The 20,153-nt window shown below is 35.2% G+C and overlaps 1 protein-coding gene across 1 annotated transcript in view; it reads left to right on the top strand.

The window, feature by feature from the left end:
* The first annotated feature begins 4,056 nt into the window (after window positions 1–4,056).
* The window catches only part of THOC2 (THO complex 2), a 40,119-nt gene continuing 24,022 nt past the window's right edge, over window positions 4,057–20,153 (top strand). The window contains exons 1-12 of the mRNA XM_009997228.1: window positions 4,057–4,061; window positions 6,773–6,831; window positions 7,274–7,365; window positions 8,557–8,608; window positions 10,654–10,724; window positions 11,471–11,592; window positions 12,388–12,521; window positions 13,765–13,931; window positions 14,555–14,647; window positions 17,019–17,174; window positions 19,184–19,356; window positions 19,499–19,694. Coding sequence (XP_009995530.1) covers window positions 4,057–4,061; window positions 6,773–6,831; window positions 7,274–7,365; window positions 8,557–8,608; window positions 10,654–10,724; window positions 11,471–11,592; window positions 12,388–12,521; window positions 13,765–13,931; window positions 14,555–14,647; window positions 17,019–17,174; window positions 19,184–19,356; window positions 19,499–19,694 — 1,320 coding nt within the window. The remainder of the gene's footprint in view (window positions 4,062–6,772; window positions 6,832–7,273; window positions 7,366–8,556; window positions 8,609–10,653; window positions 10,725–11,470; window positions 11,593–12,387; window positions 12,522–13,764; window positions 13,932–14,554; window positions 14,648–17,018; window positions 17,175–19,183; window positions 19,357–19,498; window positions 19,695–20,153) is intronic.

Genomic DNA, 20,153 nt, shown 5'->3' with positions numbered 1-20,153 from the left:
GGGGGGGGAGGCGCGAAGAGGTGGGAGCGGGCGGGGAGGACGTCGCTTAGGGCTGCGTCCTTGTTCCTGGGGCTTAGGGACGATCCCCGGTCGGGCGGAGGGCCTAGGCCGCCTTCCTGTCCGGCTGGGCTTCCTTTGTCGGTTGCTCACGCCCTGCGCCGAAGCCCGTCCCCGGTAGCCGTGCCTGGCCCTCCGGCGCCCGTTGCCCGCGCCCCGAGCGCCCCCTTTCTGCCTTTGGCTCAGATTTACGGGGTGTCGAGCGCCTCTTTAGCCGCCCCCCTTTGGGGAATATGGAGCCTGAAATGTTTTTAATTCGCTGGTTCTGCGGCATTGACCTTTCTAGCAGAGGTCTCAACCCCTGTTCCCATCTTTCTCCCTTTTCCGAGGTGACTAGGCAAGGTAGGATCAGCTAATCGTTCCTGTTAATCCAATAAGGTAACCTTTGTGTGCTGAGGGGCCTGGTTGATGCTTCCCAAATCAATCCGGATGCTCTAGGATCTTTGCCTTTCTGGGCCTTCTGTGTATCTGTTTTAAGCCATCTTAACTCGGCAGCTTCACTCACTGTGCTGCCTGTTGTCTTTCAGGGTACATCTGTTGAGGGGCAACTCACCAGTTTGTCCATTTCACGTTACTATGTTAGCTTGGATAAGGGGGTCCTGTGTACTAACTGTGTATTTCCAAGTGCCCTTACTTCTATACTCTTTTGTTTCTTGTTGTAACTAAAGGAGAGAAACACTTCTTGATATTAACTCTTTATTGTTTTCTCTTGTTCATGTATTTAAAAGGTTGTGCAGCTCTGGTAATGATCTTCCCTGTGAATGAAGAAAAAGGTAGTGGGGTAGAGAATAGAGGATGCTTAAATTCCATGCACAAAACACTCTTCCCCCCAGAGCCTCCATTTTGTAGTGAAGGCCCCCCCCCTCTTTAGAGCCATGCCATTTTTGGCTTTGAATTGTGCTAGAACCATTATCTCTTCAGCATGTAAGTTTTAAGATGTTTTGATGTGAATGATACAAGGCCAATCAAAATCTCTTCTGTACCTGCATTTCCAACAAGAAGTGTTTAGGAGCCCCCAAATAATGCTGAAGGTTTGTGTTGTTTTTTTAATCTCCTGCTTAAGTTTTTATGGCAGTATCTGAATTTGCATCCAGCATAACAATATTTATGCAGTTAGCACACAGCATCCTTTTTATTGGACTTCAGTGTTTAGAAACTGTATGAGTAACGAAGAACAAAATCACAGGATCACAGAATTACCTTGGTTGGAAAAGACATTAAAGATCATCGAGCCCAACCATCAACCTAACACCGACAAGTCCACAACATTTTTGGTCTTAAAAACTGTATGTACACTGAAACTTTACAGCAAAGCACAAATGGCTACAATAAAGCAGATTGCCTTTTTATATATAATACTATATACATGCAGGTGTGCTTCCTAGCTTTTCTGTAGTGGTTATTTTGTGACTACTTCAGGCAAAAATGACTTAATGATTGGGGTTTTGGTGACTTATCCTGTTAAGATCACTGAGATTGGAGTATGGAGTTTGCACAAGGACAGAAATTCTGTAGTTGATCATGTAATGGCAACTGTATTGTTTGCATGGAATTCTCAGAACTTCTAGCTGTGTCAGAGGCAAGTAAGCTCAGCTTTGGAACCATGGTAATACCTTCTGTGATTCTCCCCTCCCTCTAGAGCAGTACTTCCTAATCATGATGAGAAGAAAGTGTTAATCTGCTGTGAGACTAATAAAACAGAATGATAGGCTAAATTCCTGTATTTGTGGCCTTTATGCTTCTCTTGGGATACTGCTGGAATGCAGTTTAAGGCATGATTTAAAGAGTAGTTTGCAAAAAGGCCATACCTTTTAATATAAATGTGATTGTGTTTGGATAACAGTTGTCAGTTCTTTCAGTGATAGCTTTATAAGCCTGTGGAATATGTACGCACTTAATTTTTAGAAGCAAAAGAATCTATCTAGCCAACCTCTAGAAAATGTCTTAGGAAACTTAACTTTTTTCTGAGACTCTTCAGTGTGTAACTTTGCATTTATTTTTCCAAAACTTTCTATCTCCTGTTTTACTGGAGGAAAATAAATTTATGATGCTCTCTGTCCAAAATGAAACACATGAAATATTTGTAAGCATTATTTAAAGTAAAAGGGGAATAAATGTGATGATACTTCTTACTTGTATTGTGTTATTTATATATTTAAAAAAAAATAATAAAAAATATATATATACAGAAATATAAATTAGGTCTTGGTCTAAGCTTAGGCCACAGTTCTAGTTTCAGGGTTTGTGGTTCAAAGTTAAGACAATGCATTATATTGCTAAACAAGTTAGAAGGGAGGGGGAGGATATGGCAAAAGGACAAAACGGACAATTATAGCAAATCCAGGATGTGGATAATTTTAGAAGTTTGGGGTTTTTAAACTGTGGAAGCCTGGTCTAACAAAGCCTGTGCATGAAGTCAGAGTACATTCACTCTTGTATGGAAGGGATGGTTTTGTTTTTAAACAATGTGGTGGCCTTATTCATAAGGGAACAAATAATAACTTTGTTGAAAAGTGAGGATTACAGGAAAAAAACTTGTCATAATTCGTGGAAAGAAAATACTGGTCTTATTGGAAAAAAACTAATAATTTGCTGGAGCATGAAATTACTTTGATCTGACTAGATCAGTCCAAGATAGTATTTTGGCAGTTACTGTTTACCTGAGTGAAAACACAGATTTTTGTTTTGCTGTGTTCAGAGAGGTAAATGATTTATCTTTATTTGATATTTCAGCTTCTACTGTTATTAATACTGGACACTTAAAAAGATTGCTGTAGGTTTTTCAGTGTGATCCTGAGGGTATAGTGGGGGTCTGCCTATGCTGGAAAGCATTCAGGATTTGTAGTATTGTGGGAGATGCTGTTTTAATTGTTTAATAAAGAAAACAACATCTAGAGACATTTTAAAGAAGTCCAATAAAGCACTACATTTTAAATTGACTGATCTTCCACTGTGAGAAATAATTAACTTTTTTTTTGCTGATGTGATCAGTTTGTTGTGATGTAACAGGAATATCCCCAGAATATGGGATTTTCTATGTTCCTTAGAGTGTCATAATGTAACTAATAAGGCAGCATTGTAAAACATAGGTAGCAGTGACCATTCACTTCCTAGAAGTTGTTCAGAGACGTTCAAAACTATGGGTGCTTTAAATTTAACCTGTTCAGCTACTGATGTGTAATAATATGTAATGCAAATACATAAATGTACATAATGTGTTAATTTTAAGTGTTTTTAGCTGCCAGAAGTATAAATTGCTCAGGATGTGGTGATCTTTATCTGTCATTTTCTCTTTTATTCTGACCCTTCTCTGTCTAAATACAAGTTATTACGTGCAGTTATTTTTATTTTTCTACTGCCAGGTACCGTGTAGAGGTTGATTTGGAACCTCTGTGTGACTGCTTATTACACTGGGAAGCCTTGACTCCTTGTAGACTTGTTTGTTTGCATTTATGCTGTCTTTTCCAGTGAAATTGTATTTCTTTTTATAGAGTCTTCCACAGTAAGATGCTGGTCTATGACTGTAGCTCATATGGACATAAATAATATGCATCCAATGGCAAGGACTTACTATTAGACTGATAACCTTACCTTGTTTTGTGATAGATTAAACATATTGAGGACCCTTTTGTGGGGAAGTAGGGCTTTAATAACGTACTTGGCTGACAGTTTGAGTATGTTAAGCCTCAAGATAAACTGAAAAAGCTTAACATTCTGTGAGCGTGAAGTTTTGAGACTTGGTCTTTCAAGCTCTCTCAGCGTGTTTGTTACTCTACTTGCAGGAGGAATGTCACAGTTCTGTGTTAGAGGGCTGAGAGTAACATAGTTTAGTTATATTTTTGTCATGACTGCAAAATGCAATCGATTGTACTTATCTCAACTAGAGATTTATCCACATCGGTTACATTATGCATATATGTAAAACGTGTGCAGGCTTATGCACTTTATGATAATTACTGCCATATACTATGTGTGGGAGTATAATTGAGAATATAGAACATGGCGTATGAACTGAGAGGCTTGGTTTCACTTACTGGCTTTGCTGTGCAAACTTGTTTGATAGGTGCTTAACACCACTTCGGAACTTCTTGTTAGGGCAAATCTATGTCGTCTTACTCTAAAACAAATTTAATTTTGAAACTTTCCTTTTCAGAAGTGGTTCTGTGATTTTTTTATTTTTGTTTTTAAGATTATCGTATGCTGTATTTTACATGTATCACAGAGTTTTATCTTCTGATGAAGGAATGTATATGTAGTAGAGTAGGGAACTTCTCCATCCTCAGCTTACTGCAGTGACCTACAAGATACATGGGTAGTAAAAGTTTTAAATGAACTCTTGAGAGACATTTTGGGTCTTTTGAACTGAAAAGTGGACCTGATAAATTTCCATTGTCCTGAGTGTTGTTTAAGTGTTGTGGCTTTTTAGAGTTAATTGTACGAATAATGACATTTTTATTCCTTTGAATGTGCAAGTATTATGATTTTAATTTGATGCACTCTATCGAGATTAGCTGAACTGATCTCACGCTGCTTGTTACTGGAAGGGAGGGCTTCTGCCTTGCCTTAATACACCAAGGCTCTCTTTAACGTGGTACTTACCTTGACCTTGTGGTAAGCTACTTCAACTTACGAAGTTGACAGAAGACTTTTTTTACTATATTTTTGACATGTCTGTCAGTTTATTTACTGATTGAATTGAAATGAGGGCTAGCACTGTGTGGCCAGGAAGGAAAGAAGTATTGGTGAATATAATCATTTCTGTATCAACCAGCCATGAAATCAGGTCAGCTGTAGGACCTGACAGCATCTCCAGAAAAGGTCATCCTCCTTTCATAGAGTATTCTGTATAAAATAATATAAACACAATTATTAGTGTAGATACAAAGAATAAAATCAGCATCTTATTTTCTGATACCAGAATTTTCTCATGTAAACTTTCACAGAAAGAAAATTCTTAAAATTTTTCCCCATCTTAATAATTCATTGGGTTTTAATTACAAATATAAAGCAAGCTGTTTTACAGACTGATCTTAAATAAGGTTTCTTGTTATGCTGATCAAACAGATTAGTGTCATAAGATCATGTGACGTTGATAGTACTGTTCTGGTTGCTGGAAAGGGAATTGGAAAGGGTTAAACTCATGTTTAGTATTAAGATGCACTTAAGTCAACTCTTCTGTCCAAGTGGACAGGGTTGTTGCCCATGTAATCTGGTTGATTATGACCTTATGACATCAGGGTCAAAGTGTGCATCTCAGTAGATAATTTTTTTTGAATCAGATATTTTACTTTATTGTTATTTGTATATGGAGCTTAGAAATGAGTGCTTAGAGGGCAACTTTTTTTATGGAGGAGTAGTAATTAAAACTTAAGAAAATATGACTAATCAAATGGATGCGTTCTCTGGGGACAGCTGGAGAATAAATATATTGCTCCTTTAAAAAGGAAGTGCACTTGACATTCATGAAAAAGAAAATCAACTACCTATTCTCCTATTTTGCGCTCTCTGTTCTGATTATTTCCAAATATATTGCATTCTCTTCAATAGCATTTAGAACATCTCATACAATTGCTTTTTACTGAGCTTGCATGTTTCTGTTGATCTCATGTGAAACTGCCTGTTTTCCAGTTCTTTAAAGGGTGCACATACCTTATATTTGCTAATTATAATCCTTTGCTGGAGCAGCTGTTTAGTCCTGCTAGAGGAGTAATAATATGTAGAGGATGCAAACAATGATAATGGATTGCTACAGAATCCTTTTTTACTGGTTTTTTTATTAGTAATAAGCTTCTGTAATAATTGTACATACCTGCTTTGGAAAACATGTAACAATTGCTCCCACAAGGAGTGGTAGTCTTGCCATCTTACATAGGAATACAATGTAGCTCTGATAACTGTCTTCAGTTCTTCTGTACATGAAAGACTTCTGATGAAAAACAGGTGAAATTTTTGGTTGAATATTTGCAAGTGTGAATAAGTTCTTAAGATGTTCATTGTTGTCTGTAATAATGTAGGTAAATCACTACCATTTAAAAAAAAAATACTCCTGCTTTTAAATGTGAAACTGCCTTTGTGTTGAGGTGACAATAGTGGTAGAGGAAAAATCCTTGTAGCTTGCAAGCATGTCCATCTCTGAGCTTTCAGTGTAGTGTGGAAGCCTGCGCTCTAAGCATTTCTTTTATAATATACAGAACTATTTGAAAACACCACCTGTACAGTAGTGTACTTTTTACATGTTGCTGATTTGGTTGAGGGAGTCTCAGGAGTGAATAAAGGCAAAGAAATGTGACAGGTCTTTGCATCCTGTGGTAGGTTCTCTTAGTGACTAGAATAGGTAAAATCCTAGCATACCACTGATAAAACATTCCATGAGGAAATCATGCACATAGTTTTAATATTACTTTTTTTTTACAGGCCAGTTAGAAAATTATGATAGTCATCACATTTCTATGAAAAGCATTTCCTCTCTGGTTAACAGTAGATTAATGCTACCACATCAGTGCTTCCTTCAATAATAAAATCACAGAGTGTTCTCATTTTTCTGTGTGTAGGCCTCTGTAATGTCAAGAAGACTATTCTTTAAAGTACATGATATGTATATTTTGAGATCTATTTTAGCCAGGAAAACAGCAACAAAAAAGTCCCTCAGACATTTGGGTGTGTATGCTAGTATCTATTTTCGTTGCTAATATTTTTTGTATTTCTTTTATTTCAGTGTGCAACTGTGTCGCAGTCTCAGTGAAAACAAGAGCCATGATAGTATGGGTTTCAGAGGTAAGTTCAGTGGTTTCTTGGTTGTTTTTAATTAAATAAAAAAAGGAGCCTGGAAACAGTTGATCATGGTACATCTACATGTATTATATTTGTATGTATGTGTATACATAATGTGCTATTTATGTGAATTATAAGTAAGGTGTCTTTGTTAGACGAGCTGCCAGCGCTCAAGCTGTTATGTGCAGGACTGTAGTTTTTCATTCCGTTATTCCATAAACTCTAGGAAAAATTAGTAATCTCCTACTGTCTGCTTGTGTGAGGTCTTAGATATTGATGCTCGTATGTAATCTATCAGAAGTAATATGCTCCCTCATTGATAAGAGAAGCATATCATCTCTACGTGCAGGGTGTCTGAAGTCTACAGCAAAGTTGTAAATGTTGCTTTAAAAGTTAGACCAGGGATTATGTAATTGTTCCTGAATTGTCTGTTTCCTTTCAGCAGATATCCAACAGGCTTTGTATGAGCTGGCATACCATGTTGTCAGAGGAAACCTGAAGCACGATCAAGCCTCTAATGTTCTTGGTGATGTCATAGTAAGTGTATATTTGTAATAATTACATACCAAATTTTTAGTTTGTTGTTAAAGTCCGAATGAATACCAGGCATTATAATATCCAACAGACTTGGTTTTCCATGTCTAAAAATTGTTCTTTTCCACTTTCTTCATTTGTGTGCACTTGAAATACATGTAGTTTTTCAGGGCTTTGTTTTTCCCCCTACTTTCTGTGTTGAGGAATAGATATATCCATTTTAGCATAAATTAAAAGTTAAATAATTTTTGAGGGCAGTTGAAGAGTGAAGTTTTTAATAAATGCTAAAAATAGATTTCACTTGCTTATGCAGCTTGTCTGTAATGCCACCTACTGGTTTTTGTAATTTACATCTTTCTTGCAGTGTAGCAATATGTGTGTCTGCCATTTTACTATTGAGTTTTCTAAGTCCCATGACTGCCTTTAAGGTAATGCATTGGACTTACTTTTTGTTTGAAATATGTTTGTTTGGTTGGTTTTTTTAATGTTTTGAATGAGAAAGTAGGGAAAAGAGTATTTTATTCTTAACTTTTATGGTTACTAAGTGTAAGTGTTACTAAAAAAAGCAGTAAACTACAACCTGAAAAAATACATTGTAAAAAAAGCTTCTAAAAATGATTTCTTATTATTAGATTGCTGTTTTGACATGTATAGAACATTAAGAAAAGCCATGTTTTGCAGTAATATTTTCTAGGATAACTTTTTCAGGCTTTTAAACTTCTGCATTGGGTTTGAGAGAAGTCAAGGTTGAAGTGCCCTTTGCTGTTGAGGTAGCAAGTGATAATGTTTGAGGTTTAGTTACTGTAGGAAATTGTAACTTACTTGGTACTTGAGAAAGAATAGGATACTGTACAGGCTGGTGCTTCTCTTCAGAGAGTTCCATAGTGCTCGAGAAATGAAGGTGGTAAGCAGGTGCTTTTGTCCTTGGTCACCAAATGCTCTTTTAAGTTACATTAAGATGTTACTTTGTTACATATCAATAATTAGTATAGCAGCTATGTTAGATATTGACAATTGAGACTCTTAATTATTAATTAATCTGAATTATTAAGTGTTATTAATATAGTTAGTAATAATTGCTGTACTAACATGAACTTTAAGATGAAGTGTTGTTTTATGTAAAAGAATAAGAATTTTTTAAGTATACATACTGGAATTTCTGTATTCACCAAGTGTGATCTTTTTCCTTTTTAGGAATTCCGGGAAGACATGCCTTCCATCCTAGCTGATGTATTCTGCATACTAGGTAAATTAAATTAAGTTCTCTTCCTTTTAGCCTTGCAACAGATTTGGAGAAATAGATGCTTTGTGTGTTTGCTTGTTGACTTCTTTGGGAAATGTCATAAAATCTGTAAAGCATGATTTCTGTCTATAAAATATGTGTTGACTTATCCTGAGTGTATCTGTATCTCATTTGTTAATGTATTTTCATTCTGCTTTGTTCTGTTATAGTTTCCAGAATTTTACCTATTAAAGGCAGTGGAAATTGATCTGTCAAGAATAGTCTAAAGGAGCTAGCTTGTAAGAATGTTGGAATCCATGCCTTAGTGTTGTTATCATTCCTATAAGTATTTTAAATAAAAGTTGACTTCCTGGTAGGTAGATCCTCTGCTCTCAGAATATGTTCTGTAAATATTATTATCTGTACAGTCGCTGTTAGTGAAATGGAGCTTGTGCTAATGGTCCAGAAATCCAAAGGCAAATGACATAATTTGTCAGGTTAATATCCGTCAACTGAGCAGGCTTTAAAGATGCCTACTTCTTACTCCGGTAATAAGTTCTGGATTTTTAGGTTGTAATGCTTATCCAAAGCTGTTTCTCTCACATTTTTAGAATTTTAATCCTGTACACTTTTTTCCAGATCATAGTTTTAACTGCCTACAGTTTCTGTCTTGTTCTGTGTCTCTGTTTTTTCAACAAATTGCAGTAAATTCTTTTGTCAGTTGGCTCATCACAGATCCTGGTTTGTTTTGTGTACTGAAGGAGTGTGGGGTCTTCTGTGCTGTGGCTGGCTGTGCAGAGAGACACCTAATTAAGTTTGTGTGCAGCCTCAGTTCTGTAACATCTAAACGATTTTCTCTTATTCATGATGTTTCATTCCGTGTGCTCGTATCATCTTTTTGCAATAAGTAGTTTTTATAATGTAGTATCACACTGATACTCTGTTTTTTAGGCTGGATTAGAAAACTTGGATTAGTTACTTCTTGAACTGCTCTTTTTTTTTTTTTTTTTTTTTGCCTTCACTGGTAGCAGAGAAATAGTATAGCTAACAAGCTTATTTCAAACTCTGGAACAAAGGACATTTGTTGATTGCTTCTTTGATTTTAATGAGTTTCCTCTAATAGTTCTCTAACCAGTGTTTGCTACTATCAGGATTTTTTTTTCCTAATGTCATGAATCTGTTTCAATAGATGAGAATTTTGATTTGTCCACTTATGCGTTCCCTGGACTAATTCTTTCTGCAGATTGTTTGGCTGAGAGGCTTGGCTGCTGGGGTCCAGATTTATCTGGCAAGTCTGCCTCCACTGCTACATCATTGGTTTTTATTTGTTTCGGGGGCTTGCTTCTTAGATTTTTGTTGGTGATGTTTTCTCTATGGGTCTAGATTTCTGTAGGTATGTATGGGGCTTTTTGTTTGGGTTGTTTTTTTTTGTTGTTTTTTAATGTCTACCTTGAATTCTTTTGAGTTTTCCACTCCTGCAGCTCCTCATTTCCTATAGAGTTGTGCTTTTTTAAACTACTTTAGACAGATGTGCTTCTCTGGCCATTGTTTTGTGGCCTGTCTTCCCACAGGAGTGAATTTATGAATTGCATTTGGTAGTTGACAGTGTGGAAGAAAGGGAAGCACAGAATCATAGCTATTAAAAAACTACAGACCAGACAGTAAGTGGTAGCTACTCTGAAGACAGAGACGGAGACTAGGACATTAGGATTAGGCTAGGATAACCTAGTTCTTTTCATTGGTTTGTACTTCTTTTGTGATTATTGTTGATTCTTAATACTTGCCATAAACCTTATTGCAACAGAGAGAATGGCAAGAAAATTTATTGTGGCATTACTCTCATTCTACCTTTTCATGACATTTGTGGATGTATGAGAATTGTAATAGTATTATGTGGACCTCAAAGTGGGTGAGTAGCTGGAAAGTGGCAAAAAGCTAGTGTATTAAAAAGAAACTACTTTACACTGTGTTATTAGCATTTATTGGAGTAGTTATAAAAATCAGAAACTTGTGAATTCCACAAGTAATGATTTTTTTTTCCCTTTTCCCCCCATCTTCTTTTATACTAGATATTGAAACAAGCTGTTTAGAAGAAAAAAGTAAGAGGGATTATTTTACCCAACTGGTATTAGCCTGTTTGGTAAGTTGTACTTAGAAAATCTTTTGGTTAAAGCATATGCCAAAATCTCAATCTGATTTTGGAATACCTGGGTTTTGAATATTGCTTTATTTTCTTTGAGGAAAAGACTATTAGAATGTTTTAACAAATTCCCAAATTAAAAATGCCTCTTTAGATCTTTATGGTGAAGCAATATAGTATAGTTGTTCCTTGAATTCTTTTAGGAGTTTTATGGTAACTTCAATTTTTCCCCTTGTCTGTTCAACAGAAATTTTGCTTCTGAGGTATGTTTTTGAGTTGGACATCTGCTTATGCAGCCTCCCCTGTCTTTCTTTAGAAGAGACATTCTGAACCACGTAGAATAAACTAGATTTTTAGGAAAATTCAGCATATGCAAATAAGGCTTTTCTCCCTGAATTACGAGAGATAATGTATATAAGCTTTGTAAATACATAGTTCTTGGTAATAATATCCCTAGATCGTATGCAGTGTATACTTTGAAACCAGCAATTAGGCTCTAGGGATTGTTTCTTCAGGGTACTCTTGTGTATAAAATTTGGCACTGTAAGATTCCAATTTCACTTAAACCTTTTTTCAGTTTTGTCCACTTCCATGTTTGAAGCAGAATGCATTTAGTATCATGGTATATCATGATATTTGACCTTTTTTTTTTTTAGTGTAAAGTATATGTAGCCCAAAGTAATAATCAGATGGTTTCAAGGTTTTTGTAATTGACAAATTTGATGTATGTTTTCTGTGTTCTTTAGTATCTTGTATCGGACACTGTCTTAAAGGAGCGTTTAGATCCAGAGACACTGGAGTCATTAGGACTTATCAAGCAGTCTCAACAGTTCAATCAGAAATCTGTTAAAATAAAGACAAAACTATTGTAAGTCTTGGGGCAATAGTTATTTGGGGAGTGAGTGGGGAGGGACAATTTTAATTAGTCTGGTAAAAATGAATTCTAAGTGTGTGATGTTTCTTCTAAAAAAATACTTTCTTTTCTTTACGAAATATATTTTGTGCAATTGAACTTGTCATTGACGAGAACCTCATTAGCCCTGTTAGTTTTCAAACTCTTTTTGAGTTTAAAAATCTTTTTGATGTCACCTATTGTTATGGCTTTTGCTATAGTGGTTCTGTATGTGCATATAAAATACTTAATATTTAATCGTATTTGTGACATTACGTGAACTTAGTATAATAAAAATGGCTGTTGCATCAGTTAAACATATGCGCTTGTTTCCATAAATAAACAAAGTATTTGTTAGTTTTGGTAAGACAGGTTATATTTTTGTTATGCACATTTGTTTTTTGTCTGTGCGACCAGTGTTTCAGTCTCAATCTCAAAGACCACCACTTGAAACTAGAACAGGTTCTTAAGCATGAACTGTAACAGAGTGGTTCTCCAGTGTAGTGTGTAAGAATAAACTTTCCTGTTAAGTATAAGCATAAGCTTGCTTTTAAATGATCTGAATTTGAAATAAAATAATTTGTTCAGAGAATGTATGCTAGTTGTTCTACTGCATTCTACACCTTTTGCAATAGCTCAAATAATTTACAATTTCTTAAAAATTACTTCAAAATTATCATTATGTATAATAAATTCAATATTGATAAGAGCACAAAGTAACTGTGCTGTGGATGTGTGTTACACAATAGTGTAATTTCTGTTTATTTGCAGTTATAAGCAACAGAAGTTTAATTTGTTAAGAGAGGAGAATGAAGGTTATGCAAAGCTCATCGCAGAACTTGGACAAGACTTATCTGGAAATATCACTAGTGATTTAATCCTTGAAAATATCAAATCTTTAATAGGTAAGGAATTTGCTGAAAGAATATGGGCACTGGTTTTCACACTTAGGACTAGTGAGAGTGACTTTAGACTACTGTGTTTGATCATCTGTGAATCAAATAATAAGTCATGCAGGCGTGTAGTACAATAGCATATTGGTCCATTACCTTGGATAGAATTATGACATTTGGAAGTTCCTGTTTCTATGGAAAAATTAATTTTGGGGACATTATGTAGTTAAACTTAATTTAGATACTGAATTTACAGTATATCCTCAAATACACATGCTGTGTTTTTGATTCATTTTGGCAGTATTTTTTGAGGGTGCATTTGTCATCTCTTAGCAGGCAGATTGGAAAATACCAAAATAATGCTTTTTGCTATTTTAAGGTACTTAATTCAATGCATGAATATTGTTGTGACGAGTTTTATAACAAAACATTTTTGTCTTCTAGAATTTTAGAAGTTGCAAATAGACTTCCTATAAATTGTCAATTCTTTAAAAGTATTGGCTTCCAGTAGGTATTGGTGTAGTGGACATGACCTTTGGGAAGCAAACACTGATGCATTTATACATCTGCATAGTGAATGTGTCTGGATAAAACTTCTCATGGCACAATGAAGAAAATAGTCTAGATGTGGATTTTAAAAATTTAAATAATTCTGTCTTGAGCATGTCTCCTGGAGTTTTGGTGGAAAAGTTTATATAGTAAAATACAGGTAGGATTACAACATTGGCTTAAGCCAATCCTTGTTCTTGCTCCCATGAAAATAAACAAACTGTTCTCCCTAATGATAACAATGCTGAACTGACAGGACAGTGCAGCCAGGTGGATCAGGGTCTAACTCAACCGAAAAAAAAAATAAAATTGGGATGTAAAATAATTTCTAGCTGGCTGATTTATGTGACTACATGAACGAGTGCCAGTACCAGGCAGGAGGAAGCAGCCCAAGCCTTTTGCTGGCACTGTGATACTAGTGAGATAGGGTTTTACTTGCTAAATGTTTGCCTTAGGATGGTAATTTTTAGTTTTCCTGTAATCTGAATTGAAAGTCCTGTTTATCTTCTTTTCCTAGTTCAGTATTCAACATAAGTCAAAATGATCAATGCTGTATTTAAAGGTGATCCAGACTATTTTGCTGTAGTTAAATCCAGGCTCAATTTTAACAGAAAACAAGTCAGTTATAAAACTAATGCATTTGTGGTTTAGTAACAGAATGAAGATGGAAAGTAACTTTAAGCTTTTCTGTTCTCTTCTCCACTAGGATGTTTTAACCTTGATCCCAACCGAGTTTTGGATATTATCCTAGAAGTCTATGAGTGCAGGCCTGAGTATGATGACTTCTTTGTACCACTGATTGAGTCTTACATGTACATGTGTGAACCTCAAACTCTATGCCACATCCTTGGGTTCAAATTCAAGTTTTATCAGGTAATGTATTTCCATTCTTAATTTTTGTTGTTGGTGCTTGGTTGTACTTAGTGCTGAATGGCAATCAGTGATTTTTGCTGTAGATTTTTTTTAACACAGAAATTAAAATTCTAAGCTGTAAAATTCCAGTATTAAAAGCCATAGTTGCATTGTTTGAGTGGAAGTCCCTGATGTATTTTAGAGGAGAATGCTTAGCAGTCTCCAAGACAGACAGCTGAAAATTATCTACCATCCATTTTAACTTGTAGAATCATATAAGAACTGGCATTAACGAATACATTGTACCTTATAAACAAAATACTTGTCCCCAGGAGTTAAGGGCATGTTAGCAAGAGAGTCATAGTTGATACTTGATAAAATATTCCAAGTTTTTCTAAAAATATATTATTAGGAATTGCATAAAAAGCACCATAAGGTGTTTATTGGTTTTGTTCCTGAAAATTCTGATTGTGTAATGCAGTTAAGTCTAATGGCTTTGAAGTAATAGCAGTTAAATAACATGGTAAAAAGAAGGGCTGTGAGTTGTTTCATCTGAACTTTGAGTAGTTTCTTTTCTGTTTCATGACCTTCTGGTGTGGTCTGTGTGCTTTTTTCCTTAAATTTACAACCTTTGTCATCTTTAGGATCCAAGTGGTGAGACACCTTCATCCCTATACAGAGTTGCTGCTGTGCTTCTGCAACATAATCTTATAGACCTAGAAGATCTCTATGTTCATGTAAGTGATAGTGCTATTCTGTCAAATGCTAAAACTAATAAAATTTTTAAAAGCCAGCTACTTTACCCTATTCCTAAAACTTGAGATTCAGGGCATACTGGATAATACCTGTATATGTATATGTTTAATGTCTTGTAAACTTTTCAGCACTTTGTTATGCTGTGTAGTCAGTTAAATACACACTGAAATATAAATGCTGATAACGCTTTGAGTTATCTGTGTAGCATCCTCCAGATAGTTTACCTCCTGGCTGAATAGGAGACAGGAGGAAAATGCCTGAGGATCTTTTAAATGCCCGAGTAACGTTCTTTAAGAACTGGACCTTTTGAATGTTTTGCTTTACAAGATAATTATTTTTTTTTTAAGTGGTAAGTCAATCAGCTCCTAACATTCTTTGTTTAGTTTAATAGTAGGATTTTTTAAAAACTTACATATTCCTGATTAGACTTCTCATTCCTTCTGTAAAAATTCTGACAATTTGTTAGGTTGAAAGATGAAAATAAGAGTTACATGCTCAGAATTAATCACAGAGACTTGTCCTTTGCAGCCTGGTGGTCTTACCGACCAACCAACGCGCCAATTTGGCAGATGGCAAAAAAAAATTATAGTTACAAAAATAACTTTACATTATACACCAATTTTTAATTTCTGAATACTTCTAGATATTTTAAGACTTTGAAATAAGGAAAATGAGCTTTAGTTACAGCTATGGAAATTTTGGAATGTAGTTCTGGCATGAATTTATGTGCCAGTTACTAGCATTTGTCACAATCTGACTTGTTTCTGTCTTCATATGGGTATTTTTCCTAAAACTGTGTTGGGTGGAGGAAGAGTAGGTCTGCATGTCTCAGATAATCAGTGTGGAGGGAGGAATGCATGATAATACTAGTGTGTTAAGGAATATTTGTAAGCTTACAAGCCAAATACTCAGACTTTGAATTACAGAATCTTGTGCAATCTTGACTCAGACCAATACAGGTGTGGGCATGTTTTCTGACACTCTCACATCTGGAGTGGTCCCTGCATTTGTTTATGCTGTTTACCTTCATCATGGTAATGCTCAGTCTCATTTTAAATCTACTTTAATTCCAGAATATCTCTGCTAGTCTCTCTGTCTTTGCATGTAAGTTCAGACTAAATTTAGCTAGCTCTGGGAGTTTCAAGAAAATAGTTAGCATGTAGGCGTTGAGTCTTAAGCAGTATATATTGTGTGGCTCCATACAGTAGCAGCTGTCAGAATTGTCATTCATGTCAAGAATGTTCTCCCCAACTCTGTCCTCTTTTCCCCTTCCAAGCCTGTAAGAATGGTTTTCTATTTGTGTGTATATACACACAGCCATGTGTAATATGTATTGTATCCTGAAAACATGATTTACCCCTTGAAATTCCACATTATGTATTTCTTGGTGAATTTCAGTAAGTTACTGGTGTTTTCAAGTGTGGGAAGTGTAACTATTTAAACCTTTTATCATTCCAAGTGGGATTTTTTTTCCTCTAAATTCTATGAAATTGAGGAATTCCGTCTTTTCTCTGAAATGCATGATGCACAGTCTTTCTGTCTTCTGTTGGTTTGGGAGGAGAAAATCTTTCCCTGTTAAAAACAACAGAAGAAAGGATTACTGGATCAATCTAAATTTTTATTACTTATTTGCAGTTTAATTTTGAACATGATCTTTTGGAACCAAATTGAAGTTTGGCTTTGTCAGAAAAAGAGCTTTTCTTCTGTCTCACGACTTGACCTTTTAATTTTTGAGTGTAGGGTCCTGTTCCTCACCATGGTTGTTCTCAAGTACGAGTACGCTGAGGTTTTATTATACAAGGTGTATCAGTGTAAGATATTTTTTAAGAAGAGGTGTTATATGTGTTTAACCCACATTGCTGATAAATAGGAAATTTGGTAAGCTTTAAATGATGCAATCAAATGCAATCAAAATTTGTGTCTTAAGTAGGTTACCTAGTTTTCCTTGGTGATTATTTCTTTAATTTTATTTAGGTGAACAAGTGAACATTTATTCTTTTGCATATTCACTTTGTTTTAAGGCACTGAATTTTGTAAATGTTATCATCAAGTGTTTGCCTAACTGTCACCATATAGCTGCAGCTGAACTGTAAATTGGAGAGAGGAAGGGCAGTGTGTGCAACTAATTGTTGTGAGGAAGTAAAACAGGATTATTTCACATGAGTCCTTCATTTCAGAATAGTCTGAGAGTAGTGTACTTCCTTGTTGGGATGATGGTAGCAAAGAAAAGAATTTTCAAGGGAATAAGTTTATCTGATTAGTTACATTGAAGGACAAACTCCTGCTTTGAGCTTAAGGGATCTAATGTACCAGTAGGTCACTTTAATTTTCAGATATTTGTTCTCTTTTTAGCTTCTTCCAGGGGATAATGCCATCATTGAGGAACACAAGCGAGAGATAGTGGAAGCCAAGCAAATTGTCAGAAAACTTACAATGGTTGTCTTATCCTCTGAAAAGACTGAGGAAAAGGAGAAGGAAAAAGAAAAAGAGGAGGAGAAAACTGAAAAGGTGTGTGTGAATAGTTTCCTTCCCAAGAAAATAACTTTAAATTATTTTAAACATAATAATTGTTATGGAACTTTTTTATCTTTATTGAAACATAGGTACATACTTCTTGGATGCTCTTGTCTATCTGATTGCACTCTTTTATATTGAACATGTAAAAATGTATGGTTTGGATTTTATTCTGGATTTCTCTAGGTTTTAATCTTCTTGGTTCAATGGCTAATCAATTACTTTCCTCTCTTCTTTTGTTGTATCAGCTCTACTATGTCCCAGTGTTCATATACTTCATAACATTGAACAACTGTCATTTAATCTCTTAGCAGTCTTTGTATTGTCATCATCTGAGTGTCTAAGCACTGGTGAAACATCTTACTTAAAACAAAAAATAAGGAAAATAAAAGCTTGATATTTGCATTTTATAAGTGTCGTATTGGAGAGGGGAGAGGAGTCCATCAGTCTTGACAGCTTCTGTATTCTCCTGGGTTCGTTGCATCAACCTGTTTTATCTACTTAGTCCTATTTGTTCTACCCCACCTTGATTCTGTACAGCTCTTCCTCTTTCCATTTTTCTTACCTGGCTTGAAAAACATAATTTGATTTTCTTCCCTCAGGCACCTGAGGAGTCACTGCTCTCTGGCTCTAAACTGCAGCCACATCTGTGACTTAAACCGATTCCTTTCACTAGCTTTAAGTTTCTGACTTCCCTCCCACTCAGTATTTCAATATCCCTTTTGCTTACGACACATTGCTTTGGTCCAGCTTCTCTGGAGTCTGATGAGACTGCCTGGTATTCTTTGAAGTGAGTGTGTTGCCACATTCTGATTTAAAACTAAACTCTTGGTGGATGTGGGGAGTGTCTGCATTGCAAGTAATGCCACAAGAATTAAGACTGTTTTTATGGCTAAGCCTTAGAATTAAGAACTAGGGAATTTTAAGCTCTAGCAGAAACTGCAACTTTTTTCTGAAAGATTGCAATGACAAATAACTAAGTCTTACTCTGTATGATGAGAAAATGGAGAGTTGTACTCAAGAAAAACAATTTCTGTGACTCTGCACACTTTTGCAATGCATGCTGTTTTTTTGAAAAGCTTGTTTCTGTGTTAGTATCTTTGTATGTGATTAGCAATTCTTAACAATTTGTAGAGTAACTGTGTGACAGCTGTTGACAATCTAAATTCCAATATTTTGTATCCACTAAGTAGTTTTAATGTTCAATATTTTATACAGTCTCATGGAATAAAAGCATGGATAGGGAAAATAGTGTTTAATAATTATGACTTTTCTTTTAAATCCACAAAGTGCTTATTTTGTTTATTAAAATTTATTACCTCATGACCAATTTATAACATTAAAATATATAAATACCATGCCCATGTAAAAATGCTTCAAGGCATGGTCTTAATTATCATCTATTTCCTCTTATGCCCATGTTGCAAAATGGGATATTTGGAAATCTTGTAAACTTGCACTTAAAACTAGACTCTCCTAGAGAAGATGCATGTGTGATAGCTTATGATACAGGTAAAGGTTTTGGGTTTGGTTTAGTGTTGTTGATTTGTGTTTGCTTTTTTGTTTGTGGTTTTAATTTTTTGCAAGAGAAATCAGCGCTTTTGGATCCAAGACAGCACACAATGCAAAGGATTCTTAAATGTTAACATCATTTAAACATTATGTTTTCAAAACGTCATGTAAAGAAATAAGGTGCATTAGGTCATGACACTGATAAGTACATGATCAGACATGTATCAGACTTTAAAAATTTCTGTTTTGAGCTTTAAACTTTTTTTCTTTAATCCAGATATTAGAGTCTCCTAGGACTGGTTACTTGCTGCCTTTGAAGTCTGCTTATTGTCTAGCTGAATTTTATTTTACATGTTTTTAACATGTTTTTCTTACATAGTTGAAATACTGTTTTTTTTTCTGTAGCTGAGGATTACAACTGCATGCTGCTTCAGAGGAAGTCTTAACAAGACTTTATTAATACACTTTTTCATCAATTGTTTATCTTGCAGCCTCCTGATAATCAAAAGCTTGGTTTATTGGAAGCTTTATTAAAAATTGGTGATTGGCAACATGCACAAAGTATTATGGATCAGATGCCTCCATTTTATGCTACTTCACACAAGCCTATTGCAGTTGCTCTTTGCCAGCTTGTACATGTGACAATTGAACCTCTGTACCGCAGGTAAAATACAAAACAGAATTCTGTTGTTACGTGGTGGGAATCTTAAGACTGATTTACAAACATGAGTTCACTAATAATTTTAACTGTACAGATATAGTTTAACTTCAGTTTTCTGTAAAGTGCTGCTCATCTTATTTTTCAGAGTTGGTGTACCTAAAGGAGCAAAAGGGTCACCAATTTCTTCTTTGCCAAACAAGAGAGCACCAAAACAAGCAGATAGCTTTGAGGACTTGAGAAAGGAAGTGTTCAACATGCTTTGTTACCTCGGTCCTCATCTCTCCCATGATCCCATTTTATTTGCAAAAGTGGTTCGTCTCGGAAAAGCCTTTATGAAAGAGGTTGGTATACCAGACCAGCTCGTCAAAACTTGAAACACATCAATTCCTCTGATGTCAAAAAATGCTCAAGTGTTACTAATTGTGTATATATTCAAACACTTAAACATAAAAAAATTCTTTGACTAAGGATAAATGTAGAGAATCTAATTTTAGTTCTTGATAATTTTTATGAGTAATCAACATAAAAAAAAACCAAAACATTTTAAGGAAAAATTAAGGCATCTTAGGTTTGTAACCAGGAATATTTAGTGATAACAATTTTCTCATTATGGTCTTCATCCTTGAAAACATCTATGTATGGATATTTAAAATAAAAAGACATATGATAATAATTGCAAGGAAGCTTTTACATTATTGAAGCAACAGTGTAGTCAGTGGGGAGCAACAACCTAATACATATCCAGTGTTTAAAATAGTACTTTCTGTTCCACCTGTGAATAGAAATAATTTGGGAAATGG

Source organism: Chaetura pelagica, unplaced genomic scaffold, assembly GCF_000747805.2.
Source record: "Chaetura pelagica isolate M959 unplaced genomic scaffold, ChaPel_1.0 scaffold344, whole genome shotgun sequence".
NCBI classification, from domain to species: domain Eukaryota; kingdom Metazoa; phylum Chordata; class Aves; order Apodiformes; family Apodidae; genus Chaetura; species Chaetura pelagica.
The sequence above is the reverse complement of the archived record's forward strand: the minus strand, read 5'-3'. Positions and strand labels throughout refer to the sequence as shown.